General features: G+C 43.2%; 1 protein-coding gene across 3 annotated transcripts in view; it reads right to left on the minus strand.

The window, feature by feature from the left end:
• The window catches only part of NIM1K (NIM1 serine/threonine protein kinase), a 175,913-nt gene that overhangs the window by 43,933 nt on the left and 116,723 nt on the right, over nt 1-15,257 (minus strand). For all 3 annotated transcript variants that reach the window (XM_029577920.1, XM_029577939.1, XM_029577929.1), the window contains exon 5: nt 7,699-8,794. In XM_029577920.1, coding sequence (XP_029433780.1) covers nt 7,699-7,999 — 301 coding nt within the window. In that variant the 5' untranslated portion in view covers nt 8,000-8,794. The remainder of the gene's footprint in view (nt 1-7,698; nt 8,795-15,257) is intronic.

Raw genomic sequence — 15,257 nt, forward strand, 5'->3', positions numbered from 1 at the left:
GCAATAATCAAGTTTGGACAGGATCATAGCTTGCAGAACTGTGCGGAAGTCAGAGGTATGAAGAAGAGGTTTGATTCTCTTCAAGGTGTGGAGTTTGAAAAATCCGCTTTTTATGGTGGCTGAAATGAATTTTTTGAGATTAAATTGATCGTCTATCATAATGCCAAGGTTGCGGACTAGTAGAGTAGGAGGGCAACTGGGTAGTGAGGGTGTGGGGGAGAGACTGCGTGAAGGGTTGTTGGGAGGGGAGAGAATGAGTAGCTCTGTTTTGTTAGTATTGAGTGCAAGGAAATTATCGGAGAGCAGTTTATTTATCTCAGATAGTGCAGAGTTCCAGATCTTCATTGCGTTTGCAATAGAATCATTAATAGGGATGAGTATCTGCACGTCGTCAGCATATATAAAGTGCTGGATACCCAGTTTCGAGAGGAGTTGGCAGAGGGGGAGGAGGTATATATTAAATAGTGTAGAAGAGAGGGATGAACCCTGTGGTACTCCTTGAGATAGTTTGACAGGGTTAGATTTGTTACAACCAATTTTTACACTGTAGCTTCTGTCTCTAAGGTATGATTGGAACCATAGTAGGGCTGTGCCAGCAATGCCAATTTCCATGAGGCGTTTGATGAGTGTGAGGTGGTTTACGGTATCAAATGCCGCAGAGATATCTAATAGTGCAAGTATGTGGGATTGTCCGTTGTCCATGGCTTTAAGTATAGATTCTGAGAGGGTGATGAGTAGTGTTTCTGTACTATGGTGTTTGCGAAAACCATATTGAGATGTGGAGAGTATGTTGTGTTCATCAATGTATTCAGTGATTTATCATTCTAAGCAGAATATAAATGTTTTAAATATATAAATTATTATTAATATTTGACAAACAATAATGGGCATTGAAGGGGTGAACTCTGAAGTAATCTTTTCCTGAATAAAACTCGTAGGAGATGGATTAAAATTGGGCATTAAAATGCTTGATTTTATTATCTGATTTACTAAATGGTTTACAGATTCTAGTAAATCTGTTGTTAAAACCAGTTTTAAACAGCAATGAAAATCCTGAGGAGGACTCTGATCTTCCTCTGCTCTCTGCTGCAGTGAACAGAAAGGCTGCCATAGGCCAAAATGTTTTCTTCTCCCCACTCCCCCAAGTGAACAAAGGAACTCTTTGGATCCCCACCCTCCAAGTGACAAACATAGTGCCCCCCCCCCAATCCTCCCCTACTCCCAAGTGACAATCATGACAGTCCCCCACCTCCATTGTACAAAGAAGGCTCCCTAGGCAAAATAAAGTACCTCAGGCTCACTGCCTACCTCATCAGCTGTGATACAACTAATGAAGGAAGGCAGGAAAGAGGACAGTTTACTCCTGCTCTGCTACTTTCATCAGGCAAATTCATGCTAGCCAATCTCTTGTGGCCCATTGCACCAACCAGAGTGATTTTGTCTGATGCAGCCAGTTGGGTTGTGCTTTTTTTTTCTTCCATCTCCTTCAAGTCTTTTTTCCTCCTTCCAGCCTTTTTATCCCCACTTCTCTTTCCATCATAAAAACATAAGAAATTGCCATATTGGGTCAGACCAAGGGTCCATCAAGCCCAGCATCCTGTTTCCAACAGTGGCCAATCCAGGCCATAAGAACCTGGCAAGTACCCAAAAACTAAGTCTATTCCATGCTACTGATGCTAGTAATAGCGGTGGTTATTATCTAAGTCAACTTGATTAATAGCCGTTAATGGAAGTCTCCTCCAAGAACTTATCCAAACCTTTTTTAAACCCAGCTACACTAACTGCACTAACCACAGCCCCTGGCAACAAATTCCAGAGTTTAATTGTGCGTTGCGTGAAAAATAATTTTCTCCAATTACTTTTAAATGTGCTACTTGCTAACTTCATGGAGTGAACCATAGTCCTTCTATTATTCAAAAGAGGAAATAACCGATTCACATCTACCCGTTCTAGACCTCTCATGATTTTAAAGACCTCTATCATATTCCCCCTCAGGCGTCTCTTCTCCAAGCTGAAAAGTCCTAACCTCTTTAGCCTTTCCTCATAAGGGAATTGTTCCAACCCCTTTATCATTTTGGTAGCCCTTCTCTGTACCTTCTCCATCGCAACTATATCTTTTTTGAGATGTGGTGACCAGAATTGTACACAGTACTCAAGGTGCGGTCTGACCATGGAGCGATATAGAGGCATTATGACATTTTCTGTTTTATTAACCATTCCCTTCCTAATATTTAACATTCTGTTTGCTTTTTTGACTGCTGCAGCACATTGAGTTGACGATTTCAAAGTATTATCCACTATGATGCCTAAATCTTTTTCCTGGGTGGTAGCTCCTAATCTGGAACCTAACATTGTGTATCTACAGCAAGCATTATTTTTCTCTATATGCAACACCTTGCACTTGTCCACATTAAATTTCATCTGCCATTTGGATGCCTAATTTTCCAGTCTCGCAAGGTCCCCCCTGCAATTTATCACAGTCCGCTTGTGATTTAACTACTCTGAATAATTTTGTATCATCTGCAAATCATCTGCGGTGCTACGGGAGGCTCCTCACCTCTTCCTGGAGGCTGCTCCAAAGCCGGGGTCTCGCCTACGAACTATCCAGGATTTGCTCCAGGGCCTGGGAGGCCTCGATGTCCTTGTGGCTTGCCTGAGGCTTGTTTGCGTCTGCATGGACTTCCTGGTTTGGGCCATGCCCTTCTCCCTATGGGCCGGCCTGCAGCACTTCTCCTCAGTTATAGGGCCAGCCCGGTGTGGCCCATCCAAACTCCTCCCAGTGAGTTGCCTGCCTTCAGCCCTATAAAAGGACTTCAACTTCCAGTCAGCTTTGCCTTCACAATGAGCCAGCTGCTTTGAGCCAGTCGCTCTGAGCCAGTTGTCTGAGGAGCCTTTCCCTCCTTTTGGACTCCATGTGCCTGCTCTTGCCTGGTGTTCCAGTAGTCCAAGGAATCCCTCTTCGTTTTGTCTCTGCTGTTCATGATTCTGGTCTCTGATGTCCTGATGTTCCTGATGTCTTCCGTCTCTGCCCTTCGGATGTTCCTGAAGGCCTGATGTCCTTGATGGCTAGAGGTTGCTATGTTCCTGATCTTCCGGATGTCTGTCCCTGTAATGTTCCAGCTCTCCTAGTCCTCCAGGTGACCACCCTGAGAGTAAATCCGTTCCGTCCAGTTCCTGTTTCTGGTCACTGGAGTCCCTGCCTGCTGGATTCCTTTCCTGAGCTCGTCCCGCTCTCCGCATGGCCCGTGACCAGTCTCCTTAGGCTGTGTAGGGCGCACAGCGGGACAGGGTGGTTCGTGACCAGCCCATTGGGTCTGCCCATGAAGGTGGGCTGTGTAGGGCGCCCTGAGAGACAGTGCCAATGTCTACCTCCCCAGCCCTCGTCTGTGATGTCTTTGCATCAGCCCTCGTCTGTGAAACCCTCGTCTCAGCCTTCAAGCTTCAGCCCTTGTCCGCCCTCGTCCCTTGTCTGGCCTGCCGCCTGTGCTGCTCCCTGCAGCAGGTCCGAAAGGGCTGGGAGTAGTCGGAGGACCACTCAGAGACCAACTTTGCATGGTTGGCCTCATCCAGGCATGCAGGTCGGCAGGGGCCTGGTCAGCTTTGACCCTAGACGAGGTCCGTCTTACCGCATGGGGCACACATCATCACCCCCAGCGCTCCCAGCCAGCAGAGCGCAACAGAGTGTGAAGGCCTCTGAGCTTTCCCACGCTCAAGGCCGCCCTTTCTGTAACATTTGATTACCTCACTCGTCGAATTCCTTTCCAGATCATTTATAAATATATTGAAAAGCACCGGTCCAAGTACAGATCCCTGAGGCACTCCATTGTTTACCCTTTTCCACTGAGAAAATTGACCATTTAATCCTACTCTCTGTTTCCTGTCTTTTAACCAGTTTGTAATCCATAAAAGCAGGGGTGGATCCCCGATGATGACCGTCCTGGGGATTTGCTGCCCCGGCCGGCCCAGGAGATACCACGTGGTCTGCCGAGCACGGCTCTGTCACAGCTGAGCTCGGCAGACCACGTGACTAGAGCGACCGGCCCACCGGGGGATGCCCGATCCCCCAATAGACCAACCTGCCCCTGCATAAAAGGACATCGCCTCCTATCCCATGACTTTTTAATTTTCTTAGAAGCCTCTCATGAGGGACTTTGTCAAACTCCTTTTGAAAATCCAAATACACTACATCTACTGGTTCACCTTTATCCACATGTTTATTAACCCCTTCAAAAAAAATGAAGCAGATTTGTGAGACAAGACTTCCCAGCGCCTACAGGATCGTGCTCGGTCGGCTCGATGGACGGGACGCAGGCGAAAGGGCGCTTTCGGCTGGAGCGGCTCTTTAAATCCCCCGCCTTAGTCGCTCTTCTCCGACGTCATCGGGCGCGCGACTGAACTCGTGGTGGCAATGGGAAGCAAGGGGAGGCCTGCTGAAGGTAAATCCATGCTTACTGTGTTCCATTAAACCATTTCTTTCTGTATGCTCTGTGATTTTGATCTTTAGAATAATTTCCACTATTTTTCCCGGCACTGAAATCAGGCTCATTGGTCTATAGTTTCCCGGATTGCCCCTGGTGCCCTTTTTAAATATTGGGGTTACGTTGGCCACCCTCAAGTCTTCAGGTACAATGGATGATTTTAATGATAGGTTATACATTTTAATTAATAGATCTGAAATTTCATTTTTCAGTTCTTTCAGAACCCTGGGATGAATACCATCCGGTCCAGGTTATTTGCTACTGTTTAGTTTGTCAATCTGGCCTACTTCTTCTTCCAGGTTCACAGTGATTTGGTTCAGTTCATCTGACTCATCACCCTTGAAAACCATCTCTGGAACCGGTATCTCCACAACATCCTCATTAGTAAACACAGAAGCAAAGAATTCATTAAGTCTTTCTGCAATGGCCTTATCTTCCCTAAGAGCCTTTAACCCCTCGGTCATCTAATGGTCCAACTGACTCCCTCACAGGTTTTTTGCTTCGGATATATTTTAAAAAGTTTTTATTATGAGTTTTTGCCTCTACAGCCAACTTCATTTTAAATTCTCTCTTAGCCTGCTTTATCAATGTTTTACACTTAACTTGACAATGCTTTTGCTTTTTCCTATTTTCTTCAGATGGATCCTTCTTCAAATTTTTGAAACATTTTTTTTGGCAAAAATAGTCTCTTTCACCTTACCTTTTAACCATGACAGTAATCGTTTTGCCTTCTTTCCACCTTTCTTAATGCATGGAATATATTTGGACTGCGCTTCTAAGATTGTATTTTTAAACAATGTCCACTCCTATTGTACACTTTTAACTTTTGCAGCTGCACCTTTCAGTTTTTTTATATTTTTCTCATTTTATTAAAGTTTCCCTTATGAGAATTTAGTGTTAGATCTGTAGATTTACAAATTAGTTCAAATTTGATCATGTTATGATCACTATTGCTAAGTGACCCCACCACCGTTACCACTCTCACCAAATCCTGCATTCCACTAAGAATTACATCTAGAATAGCTCCCTCTCTCGTTGGTTCCTGAACCAACTGCTCCATGAAGCAGTCATTTATTCCATCCAGGAACTTTATGTCTCTAGCATGTCCTTATATTCCATTTACCCAGTCAATATTGGGGTAAATGAAATCTCCCATTATTACTGCACTGCCAAGTTGGTTAGCTTCCCTGATTTTTCTTAGCATTTATCATCTGTCTGATCATTTTGGCCAGGTGGACTGTAGTATACTCCTATCACCGTACTCTTACCCAACACACATGGGATTTCTATCCATATAGATTCTACTGAGCATTTAATCTCTTGTATGATCTTTATCCTGTTGGACTCTATACCCTCCCGGACATAAAGTGCCACATCGCCACCAAGTTGACCCTCCCTATCATTGCGATATAATTTGTACCCTGAAAGAGCACTGTCCCATTGGTTATCCTCCTTCCACCAGTTCTCTGAGATGCCAATTATGTCTATCTCATCATTTACTGCTATACACTCTAACTCTCCCATCTTACTTCTTAGACTTCTGGCACTGGCATACAGACATTTCAAAGTGTGTTTTTTGTTTGTATTAACAACCAGCTTTTCAGTTGATAGGGATAATTTGAAATTCTTTAGCTCAGATGATTCTTTACTTATATGCACATGGACTACTTTTTCTTTTATTGAAACCTCTCTGTTGGGATGCCCTAACTGTCCTGTTTCATTAGTATCCTTAAAGGATACATTCCTCCAAACCATACACTGCTGAGTCACTGTCGGCTTTCCCCCTTGTTCTAGTTTATAAGCTGCTCTATCTCCTTTTTAAAAGTTAGCGCCAGCAGCCTGGTTCCACTCTAGTTAAAGTGGAGCACATCCTTTTGGAAAAAAGTCTCCCCCCTCCCCAAAAGGTTCCCCAGTTCTTTACAAAACTGATTCCCTCTTCCCTGCACCGTCTCATCCACGCCTTGAGACTTTTGAGCCCTGCCTGCCTCTGGGGACCTGAACTTGGAATAGGGAGCATTTCAGAGAATGCCACCCTGGAGGTTCTGGATTTCAGCTTTCTACCTAAAATAATAAATTTGGCTTTCAGAACCTCTCTTCCATATTTTCCTTTGTTATTGGTGCCCAAATGTATCACAACAGCTGGCTCCTCCCCAGCACTGTGTATAATCCTATCTAGGTGACGCATGAGGTCTGCCACCTTCGCACCAGGCAAGCAAGCTACCAGGCAGTCCTCACGTCCACCAGCCACCCAGGTATCTACATTTCTAATAATTGAATTACCAACCATGTTATTTATTTATCTATGCATTTGGCAATTTTGCTTTTTAAGAATTGAAGTGGGATAGTGATGCAAGTCCAGCCCATGTTTCTGTAGGCCAGTGACTCCTTTCAATTCACTGCCACTGGGCATATATCCATCACGCCAACACCAACAGAGCACCCAAAATGTTCAGACAATTTGAAAGCAATTATAACAGAGAAGGACTCAGCTTCAGATAACTTTATTGGCATGTCATTTTAATATACACTTTGTACTGAGCAAAGAGAAAGCTCCATATTGTGCCCTCTTGTTTATGAATTGTGGTGATTCATGATATGCAGGATACAGTTTGAAACTGCACAAGTGAACTGGATTTGTGAATTCCCTGTGAATTCTTTTCTGATGTTCTTATCTGTGTAATTATGCTAGGATTTCATGTGTGCTTTGACAATTTGTGGAGTCTTTTGTAGATACCCCAGACAAAGTGTAGAAATATAGTCCTTTTGCAATAGTAAATAAATTTAATGGATCATACAAAGCAGAATGCGAGTCCTCTGTAATTAACTCAAGGTACCTCTGTTATAATTTCTTTCAGACTGTCTGAACCTTTTGGGTGCTCTGTTGAGATGTGCATGCAGCAGATGTATGTGCGCCTCTGGGCAGCTTTTTAAAATTTGGTCAGCATGCAACAAGCCCGGGCTTTTAAAATATACCTCTTAGACTGTAAGCTCTTTTGGGCTGGGACTTACTGTACCTGAATGCTAATAATGCTGTAAGCTACCATCAGCATTATTTGGAAAGGCAGAGGCTAAAATCCACAATTTTTCCTGTCTGTTGCAATGCCAGAAAGTCCAGTTAATTCCTGGCTATCACATTCACTTTTCACAACTAAGCATACTGTGGTATTTAATTTATCCCTCTGCCTAGCCTGTGCTACAGAGCCAAATGACTGGCACTTACCTTTCGTTAGAGAATGGATTCCAAGTTTCACTTGCGAGAAGTTCCCATTTCCTATTTCACCTCTGACTCGGTAAAATCCAATTCTCTTGCCCAGCGTTAACTCTTTCACCACCTTTTCATCCTTGGACATGTCCTGGGTCAGTTTCTCGAAAGGTGTCAGCCTGCGCTGTTTCCCCTCACCATCTCCTTCAGAGACCTGGGCGCGCACATAGTCCTCGGAGCTCTCCAGGCGATTCCAGCGGCTGTAGCGCTGGTGTCCCAACCCCCCACCATTCATATATACTGCTGTCATAGTCCACATTTGGTTCCCTTTGGTGAGCTGCTTTAGTGGAGAATTTAGCAAAACACGGCAGTGCTACATTGGGCAAAAAAATACCGTTAATACCGAACACTATGCTATGCAACAGTCTGAGAAGCGACAACAGAGTGTCTGGCTGCCAGTTCAGAATTGGCTTAAGAGCAAATGCAGCATCATGTCCCGAAATATAAGTGCATTGCCAATGCTGCCCGAAAATGTTAGTTTAAATGAACAATGCCAGATGCAACTGGATATGCTTTCCCTTAAAAAAACAAAACAGTACAGCAAAGAAACTAAATGGTCAGACCAGTAAATCTCCCTCACTTTCAGGTTCACGACATGGAAAAATCAAACAAGAAAAATCAGCTGGATAATTCAGGGACTGCTTTGAATAGTCAGTTCGCTCTCTCAGTGCCCTGGACAGATGTCCTCAGGCGAGAATTAAATGTTACACCTTCTTCTCTTCCTGTCCCAGTCCAAACACAGCTGTCCTTTTACCTGAGATTCATTCTTCAGTCTCTGTGGATTCCACTCTGCACAGATGTTCCCAATCTGTCTGCGGAAGTTTGGTTGCAAAACCCTTTGTGTCGGCTCCCTTCATGTCTACTTCTCTCTTCGCTGGCAGCAGCCAGCAGCACTGTCGGAGGATGCTGGTCTGTGCAGTGGAGAAATAGCACTGCCGAAGTCACATGGCGATCTGCCTAGGATTAAGTGTCAGCAATGTCAATTCAGCCCTCTGCGGAGACCAGGCTTTAAATCCTTGAGCCTTCTCAAAAGTTTGCCAGATGTCTGCTTTTCCTGATAGGGAGAGAAAAAGAAAGTCATTAACCCTTCATAATCACATATTTCTATTACATAAATTTATTTATTTATTGGTTTTTCTATACCGACATTCGTAGGGTAACATCATATCGGTTTCCATGAAACATGAAAAACAACAATTGCTTTACAGAGAACTAGAAAATAATGATAACGGGTAACGCTAAAGAAAAAACAATATTACCTAACAATAATACAAAAATTAAATTACAAATGCATAATTGCATAAGGAGGGGGAAAGGGAGAGCGTAACAAGAGGAGAGGCAGAGGGGAAGCGGGGGGAAGGACGGGTGAAAGAGGAAGGAAGAAAAAGGGGGGTGAAAAAGTGAAAAAATGTAAGAGCGGAAATTACAAATATACAGAAAAATCTGTAAACGAAGTTCAAAGTTGAGATTATTTAAAACAGGTACTATAAATAAGGTACAATGATGAGGTTATATAAAACAGGTACAATAGTTGCGAGAATAAATAATATGAACATCATTGCGAATAGAGGATGGAGGGACACAAGGGAGGGAGGAGGATGGAGGGACACAAGGGAGGGAGGATCAGGAGTAGGCTTGTCTGGCATATTACTATTATCAGTCAAAGTACAGCACTGAAGCAGTGAGGCTCCATAGGCAGGAGTTGTCCTATGGGGCGATGGCCCCAGAAAGTCTCCTTTATGTTAATAAGGAATGATTAACATAATTGTACATATCAGAGAGGACGTCTATTGCAGTTATTAAATTACATCGCATTTATAATGTCAGTGCGTGCCTAATTTGACTTAAAGTTTGGGCACAGGAAGACCCCAAAGTCTTTTGCATTGTCTCTAGGAATCTTTTTGTTCACAGCTGGTTTTTAGGACCTTGCTTTCAAGACGTCAGCAGCCAGCATTTTCCTAATGAGGATTAGCAACAGCAGGCTTAAGGCCAATGTAATGCGGTGCACTCTGCTGTATGCACGTGAATGCACAGTTGTGCATACATTTTTCGGCATACAACATTACTCCCAACTTAACAAGGTTAACGTATAAAAATGTGTGCGCAAATGTGAATAGAACCATGTACACAAATTAGCACTCCTCCATACAAATCCCATGTTAATCAAGGCATTAGCTATTACTCCGCAATGCAGAGACTGATAGTGTTAATGTTTTCTTAATGCTGCAAATTTAACTCCTGGTCAGAGGTGGAGCAAAGTTTCTGAGATTAGTGTAAGTCTATGTGGCTGAACCTAGAGTTCTTGGTGCGGGGATCCAGTACTAAGGATTTATGCACACAAACCATATTTGTGCATAAAATATGTTCTCTGTGTATAAAACCATGTTTTATATGTGCTAAGCTTGTCTTTGTAAGTACGTGTTCCGGATAGCATGCTTTTTAAACTCCTGATACATTAGCACTCCATTAGTTTACTGCATTGGGAATTAACTGGTTTTTTTAGCGTGTGCGTAAAGAAAATGCGCTGAAGTTCAGTGAACGTTTTTTTATTCATGTCTTATCCCATTAGGGTGTCTCTTAAATACATTTATTTCTTCTCCAATCCACTAGTTAATACAAATTTTATTTGTAGTTATTGAGAAAGATAGTATATGCATATAACTTGAATAAAGTCTAAAGAAAGGCAATCATTTATGGGCATGATACTCATGTTAACAATCACTGTAGATCTAAATTTCCAAGGTCACAAAGAGCATAATGTAATGATAATATAATTTATAAATGATCAATATTAAGAATGTTACTACATTTTCATCTGAAAGCAACTTGCTTAGTTTTGAATTTTATTTCCTTCCATAAAATATTGCCATTTTAGGGCAATAAATGGGCCTTTAGAAAATTACTCTGGGGGTTGAGCATGTTTACTTAAAAACATTCATAGCCCGCTTATAACGAATCAGTCTAGCTCATCAGGTCACAACATATACAAATAGATCTAATAATAACATATAACAGTATGCAAAGAAGCAAGAGCATGTACTTTTACACATACTGGAAAGATGTGTTCCCAGGGATGGAGTTGGAGCAGGGAAACCATAAATGTGCATACTTAAGATTTTCAAAAGTTATGCATGTAAAAAAATATACTCATAACACATTTACATCTGCTCCCAAGCAGACAAAAATGCGTGAACCTATGCCTCGCAGTATCCATGTACACCTGCTAATTTTCAATGCAGATTTATACATTGTTGCAGGTTCACAAAGACAGGTGACCCCGGCCCCTTTTCCTAGCAAGATTCCCTACTTTTAAACTTAAATAAGCCAGTATCCCCTAAGCACATTCCCCGCCTCTTCAGACCAGCTGCCCTGAACACAAATGAAACCAATATCCTGCCGGCTTCTTTTCCCTGACAGGATCAATTCTATTCAAGAAAACACAAGCCAAACTCATACTCTGAGTTAACATACTTAATAGATTTCAGGATAGCAGTGTTTTATTATATGCCCAATAGAAAGCAATGCAGCAAGGGTATCACAAATATACAGACCAAAGGCAATAGTTACAATAATAAAGCAATGCTATACTTCCCTCTCTCTGTTGTCACAAAAGCCCAGAAGAGTAGTACGGCTCTGTTGCTTCTAGTTTTCAGGACTGCAAAATCTTCTCTCCCTCAGTTATATCCCCTTTCCATCTGCACATCTGAAACTGTGTTTTGAGAAACATATGCGGTTTTACCAAAACAACCGGCTTTCTCCTGATTCTGTACATCTTCTGTTTAACTGTTCCTTTCCGACACTTGTTCACAATCATGTGACATGTCTGTGTGAGAAATCTGAATACATCCTGAGACAGAATAGTCAGACTGAGACTAAGTAATTCCATTACACACACATATAAGCCTGCTTTGAAAATTCGGGCTAAGTTCTGCCTGTGTCTCGGATCTGAGCCCTTTCACTGGGGCATAGTTGATGCAGCCTAGCAGGCGAACCCACTAGGCTCATGCCAACAGCAGGTGGATTCGCTCTTACAAGAACTAGGTCTAGAGCTTCACCTATGCCAGCCCCAATCCCTGCAGGTTAAGCCCTTGGATTCCAGGGACTGGCAGGGCTTAAACGAGAGTCATGTAAGGAGAGGAAAGATGAGGTCGAGTAGCAGGCCAAGGTCAGGGTGGACAGCAAGGAAGCAGTGACAAGGTCCAGGCAGAGGTCGGGACGGGAGGAGGTCAAGCAGCGTCGAGGTCCAGATGGAGGTTGGGGCAGGTGGAGATGAGACAGCTTTGAGGTCAGGGCAGGCAGAGATCCAGAAGAGCAGTCGAAGTCCAAGCCAAGGTCAAAACCAGGAGTCAGGCAGAGACAGACAAGACCAGTGCAGGACACGAAGGGACCAAGACACGCAGAGGCAGGAAGGAAAAATAGTGGAAACTATTCTAAAGATCAAAATCATAGAGCATATAGAAAGACATGGTTTAATAGAACACAGTCAATATGGATTTACCCAAGGGAAGACTTGCCTAACAAATCTGCTTCATTTTTTTGAAGGGGTTAATAAACATGTGGATAAAGGTGAGCCGGTAGATGTAGTGTATTTGGATTTTCAGAAGGCGTTTGACAAAGTCCCTTTTGAGAGGCTTCTAAGAAAACTAAAGAGACATGGGATTGGAAGCGATGTCCTTTCGTGGATTACAAACTGGTTAAAAGACAGGAAACTGAGAATAGGATTAAATGGTCAATTTTCTTAGTGGAAAAGGGTAAACAGTGGAGTGCCTCAGGGATCTGTACTTGGACCGGTGCTTTTCAATATATTTATAAATGATCTGGAAAGGAATACGACAAGTGAGGTTTTCAAATTGCGGATGATACAAAATTATTCAGAGTAGTTAATTCACAAGCGGATTGTCATACATTACAGGAGGACCTTGCGAGACTGGAAGATTGGGCATCCAAATGGCAGATGAAATTTAATGTGGACAAGTGCAAGGTGTTGCATATAGGGAAAAATAACCCTTGCTGTAGTTACATAATGTTAGGTTCCATTTTAGGAGCTACCACCCAGAAAAAAGATGTAGGCATCATAGTGGATAATACTTTGAAACTGTCAGCTCAGTGTACTGCAGCAAGCAAAAAAGCAAACAGAATGTTAGGAATTATTAGGAAGGGAATGGTTAATAAATGGAAAATGTCATAATGCCTCTGTATCGCTCCATGGTGAGACTGCACCTTGAATACTGTGTACAATTCTGGTCGCCGCATCTAAAAAAAAATATAGTTGCGATGGAGAAGGTATAGAGAAGGGCAACCAAAATGATAAAGGGGATGGAACAATTCCCCTATGAGGAAAGGCTGAAGAGGTTAGGGCTGTTCAGCTTGGAGAAGAAATGGCTAAGGGGGGGGGGGGGGGATATCATAGAGGTCTTTAAAATCTTGAGAGGTCTTGAACGAGTAGATGTGAATCGGTTATTTACACTTTCGGATAATAGAAGGACTAGGGGGCACTCCATGAAGTTAGCAAGTAGCACATTTAAGACTAATCTGAGAAAGTTTTTTTTTCACTCAACGCACAATTAAGATCTGGAATTTTTTGCTAGAGCATATGGTTAGTGCAGTTAGTGTAGCTGGGTTCAAAAAAGGTTTGGATAAGTTCTTGGAGGAGAAGTCCATTAACTGCTATTAATCAAGTTGACGTAGGGAATGGCCTCTGCTATTACTGGCATCAATAGCATGGGATCTTCTCGGTGTTTGGGTACTTGCCAGGTTCTTGTGGCCTGGTTTGGCCTCTGTTGGAAACAGGATGCTGGGCTTGATGGACCCTTGTTCTGACCCAGCATTGCAATTTCTTATATTCTTAAGGAGAGGCAAGGCAACGATAATGGAAGTTAGGGCAACAAGGTGGGACAAGGCAACAAAGAGAAAAGGCACAATGAGTAAAGGCAAGAAGAATACACCAAGGAAAGCAACATGCAATGCAAGACTACAGGGTAACCTGTTGCTGAGGCAACTGTGGTTAGGGATTAAATACCCAGCTATATGACATCATCACTGGGCACTGGTAGTAGCATTTCCTGCCATGGGTCCTTGAAATGGCAGCGTGCTTGTATGCTTGCATGCCTAGGATGCCCAGGGAAGAAATGGCATGGTGGTGTGTCAGCTGCATCAGAGGTGTTTGGGGGTAAGTGTGGCCAGTCACGGAGCTGTCCTGTATGTTACAGCCTGTATGCTCTACATGAGGACTTCGGTCCTACCCGGGTTATTATAAAATGATCTCCCACTAAATTTAGGTCAAATGCAAAATCATAATCAAACAAGGACAAACATGCAACACACATAACACAGATAATGCAGTGTTCAAACAATGTGCAACACTATGCCAGAAATGTTCAACTTAAAATCATAGATTAGAGAAGGGATAGGCAACTTCAGTCCTTGAGTGCCACAAGCAGGACTGGTTTTCAAGATATTCACAATGAATATTCATGAGATATATCTGCATACTGTAGAGGCAGTACATATAAATATATGTCATGAACACTCATTAGGGATGTGCATTTATTTAAAACAAAAGTACAAAAAATTAGCGGGTAGATTTTCAAAGGGATATGCGCGTACCCCCCGAAAACCTACCCCAAACTCCCCCTGCGCGCGCCGAGCCTATTTTGCATAGGCTCGGTGGCGCGCACAAATCCCGGGGCTTGCATGGAGGGGCGTGTCGGGGGCGTGCCAGCAGTGACGCGGCATTTCGGGGGCGGTGCCGCGGGTGTGGTTTCGGCCCGGGGGCGTTCCGGGGACGTGGCCGAGGCCTCCAGACCAGCCTCCGGGACCGGAACTCGGAGCGGGGCAGCCGGCCGGCGCGCGCAAAGTTACGCTTGCTTCCAGCAGGCGTAACTTTGCCGACAAAGGTAGGGGGGGTTTAGATAGGGCCGGGGGGGTGGATTAGGTATGGGAAGGGAAGGGAAGGTGCGGGGGGTGGAAGGAAAGTTCCCTCCGAGGCAGGCTGCGCGGCTCGGCGCATGCAGGCTGCCGATTTTGGGCAGCCTTGCGCGCGCCGACCCCGGATTTTAATGGATATGCGCGACTACGCGCGTATCTATTAAAATCGCGCGAACAAAAGTACGCGATCGCGCTAATTTATAAAATCCGGCCCTAGGAGTGAGTCCATTTTTGTTTAATTTCAAACAAATCAAAAAATTTAAAAAAATATTGTGACTTTGCTAATAATGCATCTTACTTGCTAATACAGCACACTATTTCTTGAAAACAATAGCACCCAAAAAAAAAAATCTAAAAACAAAAAAAAAACAAATCAAAGATGAAAACAATTTATATACACTTCCCTAATATTCATTGCGGATATCTTGAAAAACGGGCTTGTTGATGGCACTGGAGGACTAGAGTTGCCTACCCTGAGATTCAAGTCTGCAATATCTGAATGCTTCTGCTGTTTCTGTATAAAAATAAATCATTAATTTTCTCAGCTGATGTTTGGATTAAAAATTACATTTTAGAAATATTAAATCGGA

Source organism: Rhinatrema bivittatum, chromosome 1, assembly GCF_901001135.1.
Source record: "Rhinatrema bivittatum chromosome 1, aRhiBiv1.1, whole genome shotgun sequence".
Classification (NCBI taxonomy): Eukaryota; Metazoa; Chordata; class Amphibia; order Gymnophiona; family Rhinatrematidae; genus Rhinatrema; species Rhinatrema bivittatum.